This window comes from Macaca nemestrina, chromosome 6, assembly GCF_043159975.1.
Source record: "Macaca nemestrina isolate mMacNem1 chromosome 6, mMacNem.hap1, whole genome shotgun sequence".
Lineage (NCBI taxonomy): Eukaryota > Metazoa > Chordata > Mammalia > Primates > Cercopithecidae > Macaca > Macaca nemestrina.
The window spans coordinates 37,525,550-37,550,918 of NC_092130.1; the positions used below are offsets into that span (position 1 = coordinate 37,525,550).

At 43.4% G+C, this 25,369-nt stretch overlaps 1 protein-coding gene across 15 annotated transcripts in view; it reads right to left on the reverse strand.

Moving 5' to 3' along the window:
• The window catches only part of LOC105466962 (Rho GTPase activating protein 26), a 907,509-nt gene that overhangs the window by 337,839 nt on the left and 544,301 nt on the right, over positions 1 to 25,369 (reverse strand). For 14 of the 15 annotated variants that reach the window (XR_011624168.1, XR_011624169.1, XR_011624164.1 and 11 more), the window contains 4 exons: positions 20,954 to 21,049; positions 19,276 to 19,337; positions 14,726 to 14,797; positions 8,642 to 8,743 (listed from right to left, as the gene is read on the reverse strand). Coding sequence is in view for 5 of the 15 variants with exons in the window: in XM_011716194.3 (XP_011714496.1) it covers positions 8,642 to 8,743; positions 14,726 to 14,797; positions 19,276 to 19,337; positions 20,954 to 21,049 (332 nt within the window). In the remaining 10 variants the exon portion in view is untranslated. The remainder of the gene's footprint in view (positions 1 to 8,641; positions 8,744 to 14,725; positions 14,798 to 19,275; positions 19,338 to 20,953; positions 21,050 to 25,369) is intronic. The other variant, XR_011624171.1, reaches the window with a different exon arrangement.

Below are 25,369 nucleotides of genomic sequence, written 5' to 3' on the forward strand. Positions count from 1 at the left end.
TTCAAAAACAAATCCAATAGCATTACACAGAAGAAGAAGAATAACTATAGTAACCATTTCACTACGCAAAAGTATACTGAAACATCATTTATACAACTTAAATACATATAATTTTTTAAAACAAAACAAAAAGCTTTCTAATGAGATTATTGGTTTAAAAAGGTAAATGTATACAGGGAACTCAAACAACTCAACAGAAAAAAAAAAAAACCACAAATAATACCATTAAAAAGTGGGCAGAAGATCTGAACAGACATTTCTCAAAAGAAGACATACAAATGGCCAAAGGGTACATTAAAAAATGCTCAACATCACTAATCATCAGGGAAATGAAAGTCAAAACCAAAATGAGATATCATCTGAACCCAGTTACAATGGCTATGATCAAGATTAAAAGTAGCGAATGCTGGTAAGGATGGGGAGAAAAGGGAACTGATGGTGGGAATGTAAATTAGTACAACTATTATGGAAAACAGTATGGAGATTTCTCAAAAAGCAAAAAATAGTACTACCATATAATCCAGTAATCCCACTACTTGGTATTTATCCAAAGAAAAGGAAATCACTCTATCAAAGGGATACCTGTACCCCCATGTTTATTGCAGCACTAGTCACAACAGCCAAGATAGGAAGTGAACCTAAGTGTTCAACGGATGAATGGATAAATACACACACACGGACTGCTATTCAGCCATGAAAAAGAATGGAATTCTGCAGCAACATGGATGGAACTGGAGCTCATGTCAAGTGAAGGCACAGAAAAACTGATATCCCATGTTCTCATTCATATGTAGGTGCTAAAAAAGGGGATCTCAAGGAAGTAAAAAGTAGAATGATAGTTATCAGAGGTTAAGAAAGGGGTGGGAGTTGGGAGTGGTGGTTCATGCCTGTAATCCCAGCACTTTGGGAGGCCGAGGCAGGTGGATCACGAGGTCAGGAGTTCGAGACCAGCCTGGCCAACATGGTGAAACCCCATCTCTACTAAAAATAAAAAAATTAGCTGGGTATGGTAGCACGCACCTGTAATCCCAGCTACTTGGGAGGCTGAGGCAGGAAAATCACTTGAACCCAGGAGGCGGAGGTTGCAGTGAGCCAAGATCGTGCCACTGCACTCCAGCCTGGCAACAGAGCGAGACACTGTCTCAAAAAAAAAAAAAAAAAAAAGGAGGGGGTAGGAAGGATGAAGAGAGGTTGCTTAATGGGTACAAAAATACAGTTAGATAGAAGGAATAAGTTCTAGTATTTCATAACACAGTAGGATGACTATGGTTAACTGATGTACGGTGTATATTTCATAAAAGCTAGAAGATATGAAATGTTCCCAACACAAAGAAATGATAAATGTTCGAGGTGATAGATACCCTAAATACCTTCATTTGATCATTACACCTTTTAGGAATGTATCAAAATAGCATACATGCCCCATAAGTATGTATGATTACCTATCAACCAAAAAGGTAAGCGAGTGAGCCAAACGGACATCATATTAGCCCAAATAGTATGTCACATGTTAAAAGTAATCAAATCTAACAAACAAAAGAGAAATAAGAATAATGATAATGGTTACCTGAGCACTAACTTTGTGCCAGGAACCATGGCCATAGCTGTACCTACATTACCTTATTTAATTCTCATTAATTTTAATTATTTAATCTTCACTACATGCCTAGAAAAGACATATTATCTGTATCTCTAACATACAGGAAGAAAATATAATCCACTGACATTAAGGAATTCGACTAAGGTAACACAGCTAGTATAAGGCAGACCTGGGATTTCTGTCCTGGTGGATCTGCCCCTAAGGCCCTTGGATCATCCTGAAACCACCAGTCTCCACTGTCTCGCCATACCCTGGGGCAACTTGGGTTCCATGGGAGACAGATTCTTACAGTGAAAAAGAAATTCCTGCAGAGTCATCCTCATCCAGGCCTTTCTAATGCACAAAACAAACTGTCAGAGGGCAGGGAATCTCAGAAAAGGCCATGTTCACGGAAGTCCCAAATACTTTCTTTGTGATAAGAACAACAGTTTACTACAAGCAGAGACATTTCAACACTCCCTCTCAATTTCACTTCTCCCTCTGTGCAGGCATGTGTCCAGGACAGGCCAACGAGCGGGTACAATTAAACCACTGATCTGGGATCTGGCACCCAGGGAGAAACTCCAAGCATGGAGTTGCAAGATGCTATGCTGGGAAGTACCTCAACTCTCACTATAAAGCTCTAAACCTTTCCTTAATGTGTCTGTGTCAACTCAATCCTTCAAAGCAGGTAATCAAACTGAAAGCATATTTCAGTGGCAAAACACTAAAGTGAATATATATTTTTAATATAAATGAATATCCTGCTAGTAAGAAACAAAACACTGTTTTCCTTAGAAATGACAGTCAGAAACCATTCTACAATGCCCTTTACTAAGACACAGCTCCCAAAGGCATATTTCTTTGAGTGTTCCTTTGTCAACATTCCTACAGAAGAAACTCGGAACAGACCCTTACTTCCATTATACCAAATACAATATGCAACTTGGACATCTTAAGAGTTTAGCAAATCATCTATCCGTTCCACCATCATGAGCTAAAGAAATTTCCTTCCTGGAACTTAGAGCATAGTAAAGAAAAGAGACATTAGCCAAGTAAGTAAATTAAGAGAAAACCACAAGCTCTGGTAAAACACAAGATGTTATAAAACACCCTGAAAGAATATATTCAGGTCTCTCGCACTAGCAACTTCCTCCCACAGCAATGGACATTCTCATACTCAAAAGCCAGTCTGCTGAGTAACTGCTGGATCAAACTAATCTGAAAGGCTAAGACTGGGGGCATTTTCTAAGGCTCCCAAGCAGGGAAAAGAGATATCTGAGCACTGATAAAACTGTATTTGGAGACAAGTTTCAGAAGGTCCTGCACCCTACTCACCACCACCACCCCCTGCATCGTGTGGCTGCTGAGACAACTGGGCTGATACGCCTTCCAACCAGGCTCCTGCTGCTAAGCCCCATGTGTTCCTGTAGCCTTTGATCTCCTTGTAGCACAAATCCAACACGCTCACACGGAGAGATGCATCTACTCCTGACCACTCCACACACCTCAAAGCTTCTCTCTGCCTGGGCTTGCCAACTGACACTGCGAGTGGAGGCGGGAAACAGGAGAAATCATTATGAAAATCTGCAAAGGCAGGGATGAAGGATCCAGAAGGAAATTCCTATGAGGAACACAGAATTGACTCCCACATCAGAGAACTGCTCAAGTGCAAGCTCCAATTCTACAATGTCCTAGCTGGTGAGACCTGCTCAAGCCACTGACCTCCTTTAGAAGATGGAGATAATATCAGCCCTTGCTTCAGAGTAGTGTTTCCAAGAGAAAATGGACCAAATGATGTAAACCATTTGAAAACTGGAAAATGTACTGTGCGTGTCGGTGGTTGCTGTCACCAGGCACTTCAGAACACAAGGGTCTCACTTCCTGCTCTACCCTCAAATAGCCACATCATCTCTGAGCTACTACACTTCTCTCCTAACTGGTCTCTCTGTCTTCATTCTCTCCCCGTCCCAATTCACTCTGTACCCAGGAGCCAGAATATTTTCCTTAAAATCTAAACCAGATGGTCTTATGGCCCCTTTGAGGGCTTCCCATGGCCTCTACCATGGTCTGCAAGACACTGTGTAATCTGCCCAACCCTCCAGCCTCACCTCCTCCCAACCTAACCCACTGTCACCATGCTCCAGCCACTCTGGTCTCTTTCCTGTCCTCTAACACTCCAAACCTCTTTCTTTCCCACAACCTTTGCACCTGGTGTTCCTTCTGCCCAAAAACCTCTTCTCCTAGATAAATACACATTTTAACTTCAACATACAGTAAGAAATACTTTTTATATTATGACTCAATAAACACACATTTATAACGGTTAAGTGCAATGCACTTACATATTTTTTTTTTTAAGACGGAGTTTCGCTGTTGTTGCCCAGGCTGGAGTACAATGGCATGAATACAGCTCACTGCAACCTCCGCCTCCCAGGTTCAAGATATTCTCCTGCCTCAGCCTTCCCGAGTAGCTGGGATTATAGTCATGCACCACCAATTTTGTATTTTTAGTAGAGATGGGATTTCTCCACCTTGGTCAGGCTGGTCCCAAATTCCTAACCTCAGGTGATCCACCCGCCTCGGCCGCCCAAAGTGCTGGGATTACAGGCATGAACCACCATGCCCGGCCTCATATTTTTTATTCTATTTTAGCCTACCCTATTTCACGACCCAATAATTGTGATTTTGCGACATACTTACAGCCTGAAGAAGATTGTCGTGGCCTTTCATTAGCTCATGCCTTCTGGGCTCGGTTTAAATATTACCTCTTTAGGAGAAGCTTTCACTGACTATATTATTTTAAATAGGGTACCAGGAAATCTCTATCTCATCTCCCAATTTAAACTCTTATCTATTCCTTTCTGGAGACAGAGTCTTACTCTGTTGCCCAGGCTGGAGTGGAGTGGCATGATCTCAGCTCACTGCAAACTCCACCTCCTGGGTTCAAGTGATTATCCTGCCTCAGCTTCCCAAGTAGCTGGGATTACAGGCACGCGCCACCACATACACCTAATTTTTTTGTATTTTCAGTAGAAACAGGGTTTCGCCTTGTTGGCTAGGCTGGTCTTGAACTCCTGACCTCAAGTGATCTGCCCGCCTTGGCCTCCCAAAGTGCTGGGATTACAGGCATGAGCCACTGTGCCTGGCCTATTCCTTTCTTGTCTTGTATATAGACGACTAGAATATAAAGTCCAAGAGAACAAAGACCTTATCTAATTTTTTCATTTTCTCCTCCAGTGCTCAGAATGGTGTATGGCCCATAATAAATGTTCAACAGATGCATGGAGAATGAATGACTTGATCCCCACGTGGCCATCAGTCAGCACCAAAGGCATGTCCTGGCAGTGACCCAGAACTAAGAACAAATGCATAACTCAATGCATTCCCAAAGGAAAAGGAAGAAGAAATCCCAAGTGGAATGTTATGTTTCTCTTGCCAATGCCCCTGCGTGGTGTGGGCCACGGAATCCATCACATCCTTGAGCCCCCTGTAATGGAATTATAAGCCAGGATTCCAATCCACCCTGCAGACCACTCAAGACAGTTTTCCTGACTGCCACTCGAGAAGCTATAAATCTACTGGCTTGTCTAAACCCATCAACCATTCTGTGCTTCTTGTAAAAGAGACTTCCTCCTATATCGTAATTTCCATGAAAGAAGATCCTTCATTTCACCTTCTACAAAACACCCAGTGCCTGGACAGACTGCTGCAGAAGCGTCCAATGAGTATTTGTTGAATGAATGACTACTGTTTTTGAAGCAAACTTTTTTACCATTCAAAACTACACATTTGTTTAAATCATCCACTAGATGGCAGTGCCATTCCACATCACTGCCTGTAGTTTCTACTTCCAGGGATCTAGGGATGGGCTGGAATTTAAAAGCATTCCGTGCTTGCAATCAGGGAACAACTCTGTATAATCAAAGTGGAAGGTTTCATCAAAGGTGTACCAGGTGCTCAACAATGTTCCTAAAAGCTGAATTTTTAATAAATGTGAAGAAAATGATCACTACATAGCTGAACACCTTGAGCAAAACACCTGACCTCTGCAAGAAACCCAGTTCCTTCACCAAGTGTAATTCCAGAAAGTTGAAATGGATGATCACTAAGGTCCTTCCCTCTCTCCAATTCTATGTTATGACACTGGCACTAAATAACAATGGTCAGCATCCCTCCCCAGATAGAGATATAGAAAAGCAAACTGGGTGAAGGGAAAGGGCCACACAGCCAGTGCTGGGGTTGACTCGCTACCACTAAGCTATTTATCCTGAGTCTCAGTTTCCTCATGTGCAAAACCGAGTAATAACCACATCTATACCTCTTAGGGTGAGGATTCCAGAAGATTCCATGTAAAGTGCTTAACACCATACCTGGGCCATAAATATGCATTCAACAAATGTTTCCCTATATTGTAGCTGCTACTAATGTGGTTAGTGGCAGTAGTAATATCATCACTGTTCTTTTTGTTTGTTTTTGATTTTTGGCTTTTGGTTTTTTTGAGACAGAGACTCACTCTGTCACCAGGCTGGAGTGAAGTGGCGCAATCTCGGCTCACTGCAACCTCCGCCTCCCGGGTTCAAGTAATTCTCCTGCCTCAGCCTCCTGAGTAGCTGGGACTACAGGACCTGCCACCATGCCCAGCTAATTTTTGTATTTTTAGTACAGATGGGGTTTCACCATGTTGGCCAGAATGGTCTCGATCTCTTTACCTCTTTACTCTTAGATTTTTATACAGTTTAATTTAGTTCAGGTACAACTAAAAAGCAATGCCTGAGAACTTACCTGAACAGATCAGAACCTGCAAGATCCGCAACCTAATCCTCACACTCAAAGTACTTAGAAAGTATGGCTAGGTCAAAGGCAAGAACATAAAGGACTATAATAAAAGAGCATAATGGAAAACATCCACTGAAATATAGAACTGTCAAAGTCGGAATAGTGGCATCCAATTTGAGAACAGAAAATGGAGCAAACAGGCCAATCATAAGGATATTTACACATTTTATATTAAATATAAAATAATTTATATTTGAGCAGCAGTTATATTTGCCTTCTCATGCATAACATAAGTAGGACATGAGTATTTAATGAATAAAGGAAATAAAGCTTAGAGAGTCTAAGTAATTTGCCCCAGGTCACAGAGTAAATATATGGCAGAGAAGGTTTTGAGGCAAGGTATACTCTTTGCCAGCCCAGTGTTCTGGTCCCTACACTGTGGTAATTCAGAAGGCATTTACGGCCCTAAAAGAAAACGCTGGACTCATTCCAGACCAAGTCTGCAATGTCTGACCACGGAGAGAATGGATCTGGTAGAGAAGTACCTTTGTTCTAGAGAGTGCCATGCCCACAGGGTAAGTGTGCTGTGGCCTCCCAGATTCAGTAGGTGCTAGAATAATCACACACCTGCTCAACTCTGAATACTCTGAATATCTGCACTAATGATGCATAGCCATCAAATCCATAATTTATGCCTACTTGGAAACTGAAGAGCTGGTCAAACCTGGTCATTGTGAAGCACAGCCAAAAAGCCTTTCTTTAAATATAAATTAGTTTCCAAATCCTAAATGCCAAGTGATGCCAGAAGAATAACTAAACAGTGAGGGTATCAAGACAGATTCTAAATGGAATCCCATATTTACCATGGACTATCTGCATCTTTGGGATAGGGCCCATATCCTCATGTCAAGTTGGGATAGCCTTTATATCCCATGAAAACAAGATTTTTTTTTTTTTTTTTTTTTTTGGTTTTTCAATCCCATTTGACAAGATTTGCCTGAGTAGCTATGCCACTTCAAGAAGCACTTCCTCTGCTTTTGCTTCTTTTTCCCTTCTTAGGTACAAGATCTTCAAGGATAAATTAGCATTTTCTACTTTGTAAAGCACACACCCAATAGTCAATGCTATTTATTGGCTGGCCAAGAACTGATCTACAAAGTCCATTATAAACATTTGTGGCTGCTACAGTTGTCACTGTTGTTAAGTAACGGAACTCATCACTACTCTAAAAACTGGATTAAATACTCATTTCAAAGCAAAGAGTTCTGAGAACACCACATTCCCATCCCAAGATGTGTAACCAATTGTGGTTGGGAGGGGACTGAACTCCACCATCTCCTGAGTTACTCCAATCTTTCAACCTCTGACTCTACTGTCCTCATATAACCTTCACCTAGCAGAAGTATTGGCATGGTGTCTGCTCAAAAAGAATTAAAATTTAAAAACAAGGGCTGGCCTGGAAGCCACAGTAGCCTCTTTTGGCAAAAATATCATGAGAGAGGTCAAGCAAACTGTTGAGTTAAATGACATTTTTAAAGCCAAATTTGAGGTTCTACTAGGAAACTCCCTGTCTCCAAGAAGCATAAACTCCCTTAACATACCAATCTTCATGAACTAAATAAAAATGGTCACAGCTCCATGGCTGCGAGGGCTCCATCATTTTTCTTTCCAAGTGAACTACTTTTTAAAAGATACCACGCAAACCCAGAAAAATCAAGCGCAAATTTAAGAATGTATTTTCTTGAAACAACATTACCAAAGCAGAAAACATATACAAGATAATAAAGCACTGCTTTTTTAAAAAAAAGAAAAGAAAGTACACTAATGTCAAGTGCTGGTTGAAATAATGAAAAAATTAATATTAAGGAAGGATAACCAAAGTGTTTGAGATGCTAACATTTCAAATCACTGATAAAAGGCAGGAAGTCAAAAGGTAAAGTAACAGAATGCAAAATTAAGGCCAAGGGTGAGAGAAACAGGAAAAGAACTGTCAGTATGAAATGAAGACATCTAGCGATCAGGGCAGCCCAACAAGGAGGTGGTCATCTCAGCCAGCAGCATGTTCTACCTTGACAGGTGGGAAAACTAAAAACAGTGGAGTGGGATGGGAGGACACAAAGGCAATCCAGGCATCAGGCATTGGATGAGGGATCAGGAGCAATCCCCTGGCTTCCCAGGTCCCTTCTAACCCTAAGATTTTCTAGCAAAGAGCAACCAGCACATATCAACAGCATCAGGTACAAAGTGAACACTTTATTCAGGATACTAAATAAAGCCTCTTACCTCCTGAAGCTGAGATTCTTTCTTTTTGGAAGACAAATTCAAGTGTTTTTCTAAGATGCCACAATACTTTTCTGTCTCTTTGTCATACTTCTTTTTGGCTTCCTGGCAAAAAAAAAAAAAAAAAGAGAAAAGAAAAAGAAAAAGAGTAACACGTTGCAGGAATAAAAGCAGCCTCTATCTCTCAAGATCACACATGATGACTCGGCTCCTACTTTTCAGGTAATGCCCATTAAATCCTGCAGCCACCCATCAACAGCCCCCTGTGTTTGAGTGTCTAGCAGATAGGCACCAACCAGTACAAGACCAGAAATGAGGTAAATATGAATAGTTAATGGTGGCAAAGCCAAGATTCCCCCTCTAAGAACTTTGTGAAACAGAACTTTCTACTTTCTAACTCACAAGGATATTCAAGGCCAGAAGGCGGCCAGGGGTTGGGGGTTGGGAGGTAGCAGCAGTGGGGGTACCTATGATGCTAACACCAAGGAAGGAAGATCTCCTTACAGCCTGAATGAGACAAGTCTAGACTAAGGCTAGACTCAGCCTTAATACTGTTGAAAAAACACTTCTTGGTATGTAAGCCTAAATATCTCTTGACACTTAATATCACATGCAGGTCTTTAAGCTGAGGAATAATTCAAAAAGACAATAGTATCTTCACACAAATTTGTTTACTATGGCACCATTTATGCCAGCAAAACAAAAATAAAAGCAACAGCAGCAACATCCTGCCAAGGATAACGTTTGGCATAAAGTATGGAACATCCAATAAGCATAACTAGTCATTGGAAAACTTAAGAGAGAAAAGTGAAATAGCATGATATAAACTTGCTGCATCCTACATACAGTGTGTCTACCACCTATGGACAAAGATGAGGTGGGAATTTACTTATAGGAAAATACCTGAGTTACGGTAATGGAGTAACAGTTATTTTTTTCTTCTCTTTAAGAAATTATTGGCCGCATTACTGCCTTCAAAATGAAAAATAATTACCATAGTATGCATATTAATCCCTGCTCCCCACCACTGAATCACTGGGTCACTATGGTTCTATTTCTATCTCCCACTTGACAGATAAGAAAACTTGCACCCAAAGAGGTGAACTTGTAAAAAGTCACGGAGAGTGACAGAGCTGGGATTGAAGCCCAGGACAATGTGCCTCCAAAGCCCGTGTTCTCCACCACAGTTGAGACAGATTGTCATAGGCAGTCTGCCTTCCTTCCACATTCCAGTGGGGAGAGCAGACAAGGAGGCTGGAAGAAGGTTGGCACCGGGCTGATAAAACAGGATCAAATTCACTAATTGGGTACATTATTCCTGCTTTTGACTCCTGTGGAGCCCAAATCCATAGGGATGCTTTTCTGCAACTCCAAAGCCTAGAAGAGAAAAAATATTTTCTGGCCAAATAAGGAAGCTCAGAAACATCTCTTTATTCCTTTAACGAGTTCATAATCAGCAACCACTCTGTGTAAGGCTCTACTTTAGGCACTAGAAATATAAGACAAAAATGGTCCCAACCCTCATGGTAGAAATGTTCTAGTAAGCATGATTAACCAGTAAATAAATAATCAGCATAATTATAGACTGTTGCAAGCACTACAAAGGAAATAAACAGGGCGCGGTCACAGAGATTCTTTAGATAGGGCACCCAGGAAAGGCATCATTTGCGGGAGGGGGATGTGAGCTGAGACCTACATGTTAAATACAGAAGGAGCAGACTAGAGCCTTCTAGAGCAGAACCGTCAAGGGCAAATGCCCTGGGGCAGAACACTCTGAGCCAAGAAGCCATCGCCCAGAGCCCTGACAAGCTCCGCCATGTCAGAATACCACTCATCTGGCACATACTCACAGAGTGGGCAGAATAACCATATATCCATTTTAGCTGACATATGCCCACTTCCATGAATCTGAGCTTTGCTTAAAAGACTGCTCAGGTACAAGAACAATTAAACACTTAGCAGCAAATGAAGAAAAAGCCCGAGGACACATTACTCCTTCAAATTTGAGGAGGGTACAGGCAAGAGACTTGATTTAAGCAATTCTTTTCCATTAGTGAAACCAGCAACTTTGAACTGGGGCTCCAATTCCAAACGCTGCTCACATGTATCCACTCCCACCAGCCTTATCAGCAACGCCAAAAGGACAGTCCAGCTGGCCAGAGGTGAGGAAAGGCCAGGGAACATGAGTCATTGGCATTCTGGGACATTCTGGCAACTTGCGCCTCCACATTCCATGTTTAAGAGGACACCCAAAGTTAGAGAAAAAAATAAGGAGAAAGGGAAGCCATTTCCGTTCTGAGAAAACAGCAATAAGACCTCTGCGACAAAAAAGTACTACAGCTTAGATAATGTTCTTAAGATGGGAGAGTGTGTCCATTACTCAGGACACAAGATGGCTTTCACCTTCCAGCGAGTGTACGGTGGGGTAGTTAAGTCAAGGATTGAGTTAGAATCCTAAAATTTATTCCCAACTCAATATGGACTGGCTAGAAAACAAATCACCATCCCTCTCCAGGACTCAATATCCTTAACTATAAATCGAGAATGATTAGATAATTGCTCAGGTTTCTTCTTTCAGCTCAAAGACCGTATAATAAAATAAAAACAAGGACACCCCCTCCTCAAAGGATTTCTAGGGTTAAATGAAATAAACCACATATAGTGCTTGGCAGGGTGCCTGCCACATGGAAAGTGCTCAATAAATGCCAGCAATGGTGGTGACAGTGGTGAGCTCATCACCTAAACCTGCCTCCTTCTTATCAAGAACATACCTGCTTTCCATGTCCCCTGTGCCATGAAGGTAACCATCCCAAGAACCTACTACAATTGGAAATTATACATTTATTTAGATCTTTTTGTCTAATGTCTTTCACCCCAGCTACATCATAAGCATGGCAACCACACCTGCCTCGTTCTCCACCAAATATCAGGGCACAGAACAGTGCTGGCACAGAGCAGGCTCTCACATATTTTTTAAACAAATGAACTGTATGTATCCAATATAATCACTAACATTGAATGACTACATGACAAACATTGTTCTCGTGTTCAGGTAGCTATATGTTAGACACCATTTTAAGCATTTGATAAGAGTTCGCTCACTTCTTCACAATAACTCTACGAGACAAGTTTTATTATTACCCCCATTTTAGAGATCAGGAAACAGGCATGAAGAGGTGCAGTAACCTCCCCAAGTCTACGTGCAAATGGCAGAAGTGAGATTTGGATTCAGACAGTCTAGCTGTAGACCCACTGTCTACACTACTCTCTTATGTCTATTATACTTATTCCAGAGTCCAGCATTCCTAATGTACCTCTGATACAGGAAAAAGTAATTTCCTCAAACTCAGAAATAGAAACTTAGGGCCATGGTTATGTCAAGCACCATGGGTTGTGCCCTACTCCAGAGTAGCACATTAGCATAAGAATGCCCAAGAATCTTCCTCCCTGGCAGCCTTCACACGGTGCACTCTGCAACACGGTGCACTCTGCAACAGGCTGTTATGGCAACCGAAGCAGCACCAGAGAGTGGAGGAGGAGGAAAAAGTAATTTTAGCATGGCACAGGCAGAGTTCAGAACCTCCACTTGGCCAATACCAAAACCACCTGAAGAGCACTTGCTGGCTCTGAGATGTTCTTGAGACTGCTCCCAGGGTCACCTAGAAGGACATCTGTTGTTTGCATGTATGTTTTCTCTTAAATTTACATAATGTTATGATATAAATGTATGTGTGTGTGGAATGTTGGAAAGGAGGCTATGCCGGGGGAAAAAAATGACAAATGGGGAGGGATGAGAAATCACCCAAATGTTATCACAATTCTTTAATGATCATCCAAAAGTTATTTAATAATTGATCGTTATTATGGTTTAAAGAATGGGAGAATAGAGTATGCATGAGGGGAAACATGCTTTGGTGAGTGACTATTTAAATTCTTTTATCCTAATATGTCACCATCTATACCCCCCCGCCGGGGGACAGTACCTCCTCCTGTCATTAAAATCACTGGTATTAAGACCAGAGGGAGCTCACTCAGACTCTTGCCTCACCTCCTTGGTAACCATGGTAACCCCCAAGCCAGTGAGAAAAGAGGCCAGAGTGAGAGGCATCTGTGCTCAGAAGGAGAAGTAACTACTGAAAAGATGACTCGCTTGAACCTGGGACGCAGAGCTTGCAGTGAGCTGAGATTGCACCACTGCACTCCAGCCTGGGTGACAGGGCAAGACTCCGTCTCAAAAAAAAAAAAAAGAAAAGAAAAAAAGAAGAAAAAGAAAGAAAAGATGACTCAACAGACAGGTCTGCTCTGCCTCGGTCTCAAAGCTCTGCATAACCCCTGGAAGCCACTGCCAAGCATGTTCAAGAGTGTGGAGGCTCCAGCCTAGGCGACAGAGCGAGACTCCGTCTCAAAAAAAAAAAGAAAAGAAAGGGAGGCCTGCTGGCAGGGCCTGAGCTGCCAGGAACTGAGGGAGCGTTCGCTCACGGCTTATTATCTGCCATCACCGGACTGGTTCACTGTCTGTATGAATTCTTAGTAGAATAAGACTTCGTGCAAATTGTACATTCCTTAATCTCTGATACAACACCAGTGAGCTCCCACTTCCTCATAAATGTGTAAACTAAAATAAGTAGAAAAGTACTACTATAAAACTGAGAGACAATCTGCCACGGTCCCTCCTTCAAACTGCGATCAGCCATCCCTCTGAAAGATCCTGACTAAACATCATCTTTTGCAGGCCCTAATCACATCTATTTCCAGAAAGCAGATGCACTTAGGGGTGTGTGTGTTGTAGGGGTAAGGAATACCTCATTTTGCAACTAAGTAAAATCCAAAGTAAGAGGGTGGTGTTGCCCAAAAGTCCCTGCAGGTGGCATAAGAGACTGCAGCTGAATTGACTCACAGTCTAGAAAAACAGGAAGGAAATGTTGGAAATCTTTTTGCTTTCATTGATTCCAGTGAAAACATCTTCCCTGCAGGTGGCCTCTAACACTCTACCAAAGGTCAAAGTGGCTAGAGTTTCTTTTTTTTTTTTGACACAGAGTCTTGCTCTGTTGCCCAGGTTGGAGTCAGTGGCAAGATCTCAGCTCACTGCAACCTCCGCCTTCTGGGTTCAAGCGATTCTCCTGCCTCAGCCTCCTGAGTAGCTGGGAACTACAGGCACCCACCACCATGATTTTTGTACTTTTAGTAGAGACATGGTTTCGCCATATTGGTCAGGCTGGTCTCGAACTCCTGACCTCATGATCCGCCCACCTCAGCCTCCCAAAGTGCTGGGATTACAGGTGTGAGCCACTGTGCCTGGTCCTCCTTGTGATTTATTACAGGGCAAAGGAGCCCTGGAGAATCCACCTTTTAAAAAGGAACAGGATTCCCTTTGCAGTGTCTTAAGAACACACTAGAATTAGTCAAGCTTAGGTTACAGTCCCTCCAGGTCAGTGATAACAAACAGTGATCTCCGGGATGAAGCAGGCCTGCAGATGTCATTTTTCGACCTGCACAATGTGTAATACATATTTTAAAATTATTTGCCAACAAGAAATTTCACATAAAATTGGCTTTTCAGTTTGTCTTGAAACATTTAAAGAATCAGCAACAAAGGGCCCATTTCCAGACCCAACAAAAATCAGCTACACCTAAGTACCAGCTACCTCCCTTTAAAGAAAGTCCCTGTACCCACAGGGCACAAATTTGTAACCCCTGCTTAGGCTGCAAGTCCTGGACCTCCACAAAATACAATTCCACAAAAACAAATGTATTCTCCAATAAAGGCAATTGTCTAAGCACACAGCTATCTATTATAATAACACAAACGAGGTGTGGTTTATACCTTTGGATGATTTATGAACAAGTACAAAACAATTAGATAACAAAATACCAGAATGGCTGCTCCGGGGTTGACAGCTCAGATGGTTGTACTTCAGTCACCCATAAAGAACTGATGAGTGGGGCTCCATAGAGTTCTCTGCCTAAGATTTTCTGAATAAGGTGGGCTTTGATTTTCTGAAGACATTCTTAGATTTTTTTAAAAAGATGCCATGTTTTCCAGACCTCTCACCCTAAAATCCAGACCAAAGCTTGCAAAATTCTCACCTTGGCAGCCCCGATCTGTTCCTTTCGAAACTTCTCCAAGGGAGTGATGAGCACCTCGCTGGCATTCTCAATCTGGTGAAGAAAAACAGAGTAGCGGAAAGAAGACACAAAAGCAGTATCAGTAAAGAATTACGCAGCTCCAGCACGAGATGCCTCCCCATGTCTTAAGATAAAACTTGGGTAGGCAGTGTTGTACATGTCAACTGTTTACAACCCTTGAACTAATAGCATGTCAAATCAAAACTCATTATTTCAAAACATGATAATCTTCCTCCCATGCATGATTAATATTGATTCTTTAAAAGTAAAAATGAGGAACTCTAAAACTGTAAGCAACCATCTGAAAGGGCAGACCTCGAGGAATTGGTGAAAGAGTGGGGTCTAAGTTACAAGTTTCAGGTGACATTTTCTTGCAAATATTCATTTACCCAAGTTATAAATAAAACCTTTCAAGCCTGATTTTGTGTTGCTCTACCAAGATAGGACTAGACTAGAGCCAGGACACCTGTAGCTCCTGACTACTGGCTGCCTCTCAACTTCATCTCACAGGGCTCACCCCTCAGGTCCTGCATTCCAACCCACCAGCACTCCAATGCACCTCAAATGCACCAAACCTGTCCCACTTCAAGGTCATAGCATTTGGCTATTCCTTCAGACACTGTGTTCCCAAACCCTTACAGGGACAGCTCCTTCATGTAATTAAGGTTTCAGCTTAAAGGTCACCTCTTTAGGGAGGCTTCCCTGATTACCAACATAACTCAACTTCCCTCCCCTACCAAGCGTGTTCTGGTTCACCACTACACACTACACATTTATACACACACACACGCATACACACATACACAGACACACAGACACACACATATATATACATCAGTATCTTGTAAAGGCTCACTTTGCCACCACTATCCCCAAAACAAAGAAGAGTGCTGAGACAAAGGGGCACTCAAACATTTTTGAATGACTAAATGCATGAATGGATTATTTCTTGATTGACTGCCAACTGTGTGACCATGGGCAAAACATTTAACCTCTCTGGGCTCTGATTTCATCATCTGCAAAACGAGTGGGCTGAACTGTCCAGCTCTAAGATTCTATGGTCTTTTCTAAGGCAGTACAGTATTTTATAGTTTTTCCTTTTAAGTCATTCATTTATCACTCTTTGCTCAACTAATTATTCCAGGAATCTCACTGCAACAAAGCATTATTTTTCCCAAACCACACGCATGTCCACTGCAATGAGACTAACCGAGTAAATGCCAGAAGTCACAGATGGACACAGTAAAGAACTAACTGAACAATGTAAGGGACAGAAAAAGTCAAGTCTCCAAATTTATTCACATTTGCCTTTTTCTCAATTTGGAGATCTCTTATTTCAGAAGAGTGAAATTTAAGCCTAGAGTGTTGTGTTGTTAATTTGTTTGATTTTGTTATTTTTATTGTTATTTGATGTTACTTAATCAGTTCACTTAAGACTTCTCCACAAACCATCTGCAAGTCTCTGAAGCTCACAAAGGTGGGCCAAGCCCCTAAGTCAATGATTCTCAACCTTAACTACACAGGAGAATCACCTGGAAAGCTTTTAAAATTCCTATGTTTAGGCTACACTCCAACTAACTCAGAATCCCTGGACTTATTTAGTCCAAGACATCAGTATTTTTCAAACTCCCCAAGTTAAATCCAGTGGACATCCATGATTGAGAATGCAGTCCTAAGTAGCCGCTTATAATATGAAAGTGCTCATCTGCTCACCTGGGAATCAGGATACCCAAGTCCTTCTCCCAGCCATACTACTACTTGCTATCAGCTTTAATAAGACCTGTTTTCTCATCTGTCAAATGAGCAATTGCAGATGGTGAGGAATAAGGTCCCACTTAGTCTAAGATTCTATGACTGTGTAACATCCACTTGGTTCCAACACTGCCTGATGTTGGGGACATGGAAGCCCATTCTCCGCCCTTGAGGAACTCATATTTACTATAGGGCACAGACAAGTACAATGTTTATCAGGACACAATGTGGTAACACAGGATGAGAAGCATGAACTGGATGTTAGGAAAATACCAAGGGTAGCCATATAACCCAGGAAGTCAAGAAAGGCTTCCCAGAGAAGGTGCAGCTTTGCTTGCTGAGTTTAACTGAACTGATGAAGTTGTCACAGGGCAAGGAGGTACAGAAGGAGCTTGCAATGGCCAGATACTCAGATGCAGACAGTAGAAACTCAATTCACTGACATTAATAATAAAATTGCAGAGGCAAGCTGAAAAGTATAATCCAGTCATTGTTCCCTTACCACAGGCCATAGCAATCTGCAGGGTATTCATAGTGATTTGCTTACCACACCCCCACCCCCAAATACTAACTCAGCCAAGAATCAGACTCAAAAGAATCATTTCCCTTTCTCAGGCACCAGCACATGCACAAACACACAAGCTTTCCCTTGCTTCCACCCACCACCAACCCCCACTGCTGCCGCCACCACCCTTCTGATTCTGGTTCAGGCACCAGCAGTGAGCAATCAAGAGAAACTGCTCTTTCTGTAGGGCAGAAGGTAAGAGGCTTCTACTCTGTTGGAGTTTTAAAGGAAGCCTCCTTTTTTTTTTTTTTTTTGACACAGGGTCTTGCTCTGTTGCCCAGGCTGGAGTGCAATGGTGCAATCACAGATCACTGCAGCCTTGACCTCCCTGGCACAAGCGATCCTCCTACCTCCTCCCAAGTAGCTGGGGACTACAAGCATATGCCACAATGCCAGGCTACTTAAAAGAAATTTTTGTTGAAATGAGGTCTATGTTGCCTCCAGACTGGTCTTGAACTCCTAGGCTCAAGCAATTATCTCACCTCAGCATCCCAAGGTGCTGGGATTACAGGCATGAGCCATGGATTACAGGCCATTACCTGGCCCCCACATTTTTTAACATAATGCAGTCTTGGGTTTGAACCCAGACTGTACCACTTATTAACTGTGTGATCTGTGACAAGTTACTTAACCTCTGTAAACCTCAATATCTTCATCTAAAAAATGGCGATAATACAGATACCACTTCCCAGAGTCATCACAAGGGTTAAAATAGAAAATGCATGTAAAGTACTTGGCTACATAATGTCTTGGTGAATAGTGTTCAAACTACCAACTGTTAGCATGGGAAGAGAAGGAAATGTTGATTGATGCAAGATTTCCTAGGACTTTGGAGCATTGCTGCCCGAAGACACGCCCTCCTAGTGGAAAATCAGTGGACAGGCAGCAGGGGACTTCAAGTCAGCAGGGGACTTCATTCCTCATATCTTAGGGATATGGAGGAAAATGCAAAGGAACTTCCTGTAGATGTGGAATCTCTTATCTGCTAATGCTGAACTATATCAGAAGAAATTACAGGCTGGGCACGGTGGCTCATGCCTGTAATCCCAGCACTTTGAGAGGCAAGGCAGGAGGATCACTTAAGGTTTGGAGTTTGAGATCAGCCTGGGTAATACAGCAAGACCCTCATCTCTACAAAAAAACAAAAATAAATTAGCTAGGCACAGCAGTGCAGACCTATAGTTGTAGCAACTCAGGAGACTGAAGCAGGAGGATCGCTTGAGCCCAGGAGTTTGAAGCTACAGTGAGCTACGATGGCACCACTGCACTCCAGCCTAGGTGACAGAGTGAGGCCCTCTCTGTCTGCCAGAACAATAAATTCTAGTACAAAAGATATCTCTTAAGAACCTGGAGATCAGCATTTGACTCTTAAATGTGGACAATGCCTCTCTTGAAGAGCTTTTTATAGTTACCTTCATTACAAAGTACCTGTTTACTGGGTCCCTCCTACCTGGCAGGCACTGGGTTGGGTGCTTAAAAATGAAAAGCAAAGGCCGGGCACGGTGGCTCATGCCTGTAATCCCAGTACTTTGGGAGGCCGAGGCAGATGGATCACGAGGTCAGGAGATCGAGACCATCCTGGCTAACATGGTGAAACCCTGTCTCTACTAAAAATACAAAAATTAGCTGGGTGTGGTGGCAGGCACCTGTAGTCCCAGCTACTCAGGAGGCTGAGGCAGGAGAATGGCATGAACCCAGGAGGCGGAGCTTGCAGTGAGCCCAGATCACAGCACTGTACTCCAGCCTGGGCGACAGAGCAAGACTCCGTCTCAAAAAAAAAAAATGAAAAGGGAAGTGATCCCTGCGCTCAAAGGGCTCTTGATCATGTTCAGTAAGATGGGGGGAGGGGCAGAGTGAGGCACCTTCTTTCTCATTCTGCTGGTAGAGAATCTGAGGCCCAAAAAAGTGAAATAATTCAAAAGATCCACCCTTAAGTCATACACCTTATGAAAATACCTTAAAATGAATCATCAGAAGAACGTCATTTAACTACGTTGTTCTAAAGTTATCCACCAGAGTAATCCTTTAATATTTACAAAAGGCTTCAAACTCTACAAAGATGAGGCTTGCTGAAGAGCTCAAAACACTCAAATGGCAGAGTCTGGATTTGAATTTAGTTCCTCTGATAACCAATCCCTCACTCCCTCAACATGAACATACTATCTGGGACCAAGAGTAGCCCAGCCCTACTCACCATCCGTATCCGTTCATCTTCAAGATTCCTGAGGACAGTGGCAAACTCCTGCAAAGATCTTGCTGGAAAAGAGAAAGGGGCCATGAGGCGGAAGGAGTGTCACAGGTCTTGGGGAGCCTTTCCAGCTCTGGCTATTATGTTATGGATTTTAATTCCTTGGCACACACAGATGCCTAAAGTCAATTGCTTCCCAAGGCTCCCTTCATCTTTTTAATCATTAACCATTAAGGATGACCCAGAAATGCAGGTTAATTCCACCTGGCACTCTAGCTAGGGAATGATTTCTTCAAGGAAAAGATCTGCCTGTTCCTGAGAGTACCCAGGACTGGTGAGATGCTGGCAGGCTTCCAGGCCCCAGGCTGGAAGGGGCAGAGTTCCGCTTAGGAGTTGAAGGATTTCCTGTCCAGATTCGACCTCCTCAACCTTTGTCATGGCGTTGCGTCAGAACCCAGCCTTTTCTTTGGCACCGGAGCTAAACAAACAGTGCTGCTGGCATTGGAAGCCACATCTCTGGCTTCTCTTTGGGTTCCTCCTCTCTGAGTCCTCAAGCCACTCATTAATAGAATGCAGCTTGAAGCATGGTGCTCACCCATGAACAGTCATCTTTGCCAAAACTATTCACAAAAGCAATAAGCATTATGTGCAGTGGCCCTGAGGATACTTGAGACCCTTAAGCCATGTTGGGAAAAGCATCCATACATTCACAAGTTACAAGGATGCGTTTTCACCACCCTCAGCTGTCTCCCAATTGCCTGTGCCAGCTCCAGATGCTGATGTTCTGCACGGCAACAGGAACTCAATAAGCATTTGAAGAATTAATTCATCCAATAAAACTTTCTCAATTCTTGCCCATTTAATGGAGTCAACCAAGGCGCCCATAGAAGAACAGTGTGCAATGACAAGGCCCTGGCAAAGAAAGGTGTCTTGACATTGCAAATCCTCCATGCTTACAGCTGCCTACAGATCAAGGCAGGTGATGGTGAAGAGTGAAGCAACACACCGTGGCGATAAACAGTAACCCACCTCAGCCTCTTTTTAAGGAAACAGGAGAGGCAGGGACCTCCCTGTAGACAGCACAGGAGAACCCGACATGGAGCTCCTCTCCCTATCTGAAGGCAGTGGCAGATGCATAGCTCAGCCAACTGCTGCCAGGTCAGAAGAGGGGGCCAGTAGATCAAATTCTCAAACTTTTTGAAGAAGTTGGAAAACTGGAATTTTAGATTATGAATTGAATTTGTATGGTCATTTAATTTTAAACAATGAGAACCAAAGAAAACTGGGCTGTGTTCTGATCTCAGCCTATTCATTTTGCAACCTCTGATCTAATTTTTCCCTCATCTACCTGTGTTCTACATATGCTCTAAGCTTAGTACTGTGGTTGGAGGGAAAGAATGTCACCAGTCAGAAAATCACTAAAGGGAGGTGGAAAGAAGAGTCCCACCACAAAACTTCAAGCTTTCTCTCCTGCAAGCTAGAGGGTGAGGCAATCCCAAAACTCAAGAAGACCAGAGTAGCCCCAAGCCCCGATCCTCACATATTTCTGGCCCTCCACTTCCACTAAGCACTTCCTTCTTTACTAACCTTAGAGATTTCCTATCCCAGGAAAAAGGCTCTGCTGGGACACTGAAGGCTATGACAAACAATGAACATTTTTATCTTCTGCACAGTTATGACTTACCTATACACATCTCATCATCTGTTTCTGCATCTCCTATGCACTGAAATTTAAATTCATTTAAGGAATCTGCAAACTTCCGCTTCGCTGAAGACAAATCTAGCAAGAAAAAGACAGGAAAAATCAGGAATTACTAAAATTAAACTGGCTTTCTGATTTGCTGCCCGTATTGGTCCTTTTAGGAATATCTTAGGAGGCAAATTTGTTCCTGAGTCCATTTCAAAGCACAAAAGAATATAAATTCAAAATAGCCAACACTTGGTTATAACATGAAGCACTGATTTGTTCTAGAAGTTAATATTTTTGTTATATTGGCTTTAACAATTCAAGTTCTATCTCTACTTCCTAAAGGCAACTTGTTATCTCCATCTGACATGTGGGAATCCACTTGCCAAAGGAAGTTGGGGAGAAAGCTTGGATCAGAGCCAACCTTAGTGTCCACAGCCTGCAGGTCTGCTCTGCTACTGACCCTCCAAGTAGTCAGTGCAGCTTTCCCCATACCTATGACTCAACAATAATTTCCCCTAGGTCCTACTCACAACACAAACTTTCACTAGGGAGGGAGCCTGGAGAAGGCTGGAAGGAGGGGCTGGGAACTGCCCTACCCATAGTACCTGGCCTTCCTCTTCTGACTCAAGCACGGGCGAGGCCCAGGTTCTCACAACCCTCTCCACTCTTCTCATGAGCAGAGTGGACTGCTGGCCTGACAAAGCTCACCAGAATTTTCCTGGCTGGCCACATCCAACACCACCAGGAGAACAAAGCCCCCGCAATGTTTTGTATTAGGGTAAAAACACATTCCACACAGTATCCATAAGAAAAACTCTCAAGGGCCCTTATCATTAAAAAATCATCATCATAAGCTTTCGCTGAAGATAGTAATGAAAGCCAACAATCCTTCCGAGCCTTCAACTTCTCTTAAGGGTATGAAACCACCAAGGTACCTTTAAGTGGACTGGCAGATCTGGCTGCTGAGGACAAATGTGCTTAACTTAATTCCATGTGCAGTCTTCCTGCAGATTAGGCTAATCATTCAAATTACCCTCATACATGTTTCCCTCATTGAAGGGGAAATGGCATTATGTCCAAATGCCCAGGGGAGGGAAACATGAGGCAGAACCGGCAACAAGGCCTGGCTTTAATAAGATATGGGCGGGGGGGGGGGGGGTGGGTTACGGCGGGGGGTGGTGGGGGGTGTATTGTGGCTGCACAGATCAACATAACCTACTAGAATAAAAGCATCCGTGACTCCCAGTACTTTTTCTTAGCTCCCAGATTTGTCCCTTGAGGTTAGGGATCATGTTTTCCATCTTTCTCTTTGGTTTGGTTTGTTTCCTCTGTGTACCTGGCAGTGTATCCTGAATAAATGTGGGAGGCGGTGGAGGGGCACTGGATACAAATCCAATCCTCAGTGCTCATTCCAAGCAATGGCTGCCAGTGGAAGAGCCGGGCGTGGGCTGCGCTGCTGTTCTCAGGACCAGGGCTCAGGCTACTGCATGGACAGCAGCTGCAGCTCCTACTCCTGGACTGCCCTCCCACACGCTGTGATGACACGGTCCTGAGCTAGCTGCAGCTTGTCCAAAGCGCTCTGCTCTACACCAAAAGAAGGCACTTGGGGTGGAGAAGGGGAACGCAGGAGCCAACAGTCTCTGATCTCCCCCTCATTCAGTCACTTGCACAGAATGGTCCTTACCAAAATGTCAAAAGATGTTGGCAGGGGACCCAGGCATCTCACAAAACTGGCCAGCCCAGGCTGAGGCTATCCCTCAGAACACAAATCACAAAAAGCAAACCAAGAAGGAAAGAGATGCACCCGAAAGCCAGAACATTGTGGGGAGGAAGGCAGGAGGAGGCCACAGGCAGACACGAGAAAAAAGGGAAAGACTAACATTTTAAAGTAGAAGACAATGTTCTATTAGAGTCCCCAAATGTGTGTGCATCACATGTGGGTATGGTTATGCACATTCCTATTTTAGTCAGAATGTTCCCTGATCAGAACTCACAAAAGTCTGCACTAAGAGTAACACAGGTTTGCCTTTCTACCCACCTGACAATCCTGTGCCTCCCCCACAAGCAAGAGAAACTCAATCACCTCAACAAAGTGGAAACAGGTGAAATGCAAGTCAGGCTCAGGAAAGCTCCCAGCACACACCTGAAAAGCCGCACTGCCGAGGGCAGCTGCCAGTGAGGATCAGGGAGTGGCTGGTCATGCACAACGGGGCCTTTGTGAAGCTTCTGCACGGGGTGACCCGCTGAACCAGGGCAGGGCCTGTTAGCTTATGGTGACCTGATTTCCTTGTCCACTGGCACAGAGCACACCCTGCCACAGTGCAAGCCTGAGAAGCAGTGAGGACCCCATGAAGCTGAGGGAGAGGCCGATCCCCGGATAGATGATTAAGTAATGACTGCTGGTATGGAGTCAATATTGGGCTTCAGGTCAACGAGGAAAGCTGGGTAGAGTGAGAATCTTAATGAATGGACCTGAAAAAGGAACTCACCTCAGGCTTGATAGAGGAATTTTTCAGTAAAGTTAAAGTGGACAGCTGTCCTTTTACTTGTTTGGAATCCATTCCCCAGACTTCGGGACAGCATCTCAAGCTTGTTTTTGAGAACCTCCCTTCTCCACTTGCATTCTATGGGGTGGTGGTGACAGGCTGATCAACCCCAACCCCTTGCCCCCACCCCAATCCCACAGCTCCTGGGTTCAAGTTCTAGCTCCACCATAGATCAGATATGTAACCAACCCTGGGTTAGTCATAAAGTGTCAGTTATCTCATCCGACGGAGGCTGTCAGCCTGGGGGTTAGGCAGGGAGGATCCAGTGAGACATACTTTATAGGCACTTTGCACATCACAAGATTCAGTTCTAGGTATAGCTGGGCTGTTCTTTTCTCATATATGAGTCCTCCAGTAAGAGGAACCAGGAAAGGTAAGCATGAATAACTGTTTGGAGCTCGGAGAAGTTAAAGGACTGACATAAGAGCACAAGGTCACTAAGGAGAGGACCTGTGACTTAAGTCCTGTGAACTGAGATCCTTGTAGTATGTGGGAACACCATACCACTTCACCCCATTGAGGTAAACCCTCTATGTTACTTGAGAGAATGAAAACAACACTAAAAAGAGAATTTTCTACCTAAAAAACCATTGCTTCTTGCCTATTTCAACCCAGTAGGATTGGTGGTATCTTTTGTAGATTTTCACCTTGGATATGGAGCAGCCCGAAGATTTATTTCAAGAGCTTTCCCTCTGATGCACACAGGAATCTAACACACACATTCCAGTAAGAGGAGAGGGAAAAGAGAAGAGGCTGGCACTGGTGCTGGGTGCATGCCAAGCTTCGTGGCACCCTCCTCATATAACCCTGCTGTTTCATGTACAGGCAGTGCAAGACACAGCAAGGAGCCAAGCAGAGTCAATAATATTTACTTTGCAGAAACATCTGTTGCTAGAAAAGCAGAATGCTGGCCAGAGTGGAGGGAAGTCGTAACTGCCGGCATCTGGGGAGGCCAAGCATCTCCTTTCCAGAGTAGGTAGGGCTGTGCTTCTCTCAGTGAGGGGACCAGATGGCTAAGAAACATGGAAGCAGCTAGAAGTTTGGGCCTTGAGAGACTGCTCCAAAAGCCACCTGCTCACTCAGGGACTAGAGGAAAGTGCCCTTCTTTTCTTAGAGATGCCAGCGGATACTAATCACCGGATTTAAGAAAATTTAACCCAAATAGATCCATCTTTCACTAACACAGAAGGTTTACCATAATTTTTTTTAAATTAGAATCTACCTTAATTTTATACAAGTTGCACCAGTAATACCACAAGTCAAGCCATTTCCTTTTTCTCCTTGGGTAAAACTTAACATACATGTGCACACACAAACATGGACTCAGGTAACCTTACAACTGTATTTTCAGTGTATTTCTATTGCCTTTGTGACCTCCAAAGTCACCAAAATTGTGTATTAACTACCCTGAAATGTTTTGCTGCTCAGTCACATCTTTCTCTTTGGACTTAGAAAGTGATTACAGTTCCAGAAGGCCAAGGCGGGTGGATCACGAGGTCAGGAGTTCAACACCAGTCTGGCCAACACAGTGAAACCACATCTCTACTAAAAACTAAAAATAAAAAAAAAATTAAAAAAAAAACCTGGGTGTGGTGGTGTGCACCTGTAATCCCAGCTACTTGGGCAGGCTGAGGCAGGAGAATCGCATGAACCCGGGAGGCGGAGGTTGCGGTGAGCCAAGGTTGCACCATTGCACTCCAGACCAGGTGACAGTCTGAGACTCCGTCTCAAAAAAAAAAAGAGATTACAGTTCAGAAAGGCCATCACTGAGGTTAGAACTTGCAACAGGATTGGCCTTGTGGCTGCCTAAAGCATAAGAATACCAAAGTCCCCGGGCCTTGTTAATCTCTCCCTTTCCTGGACG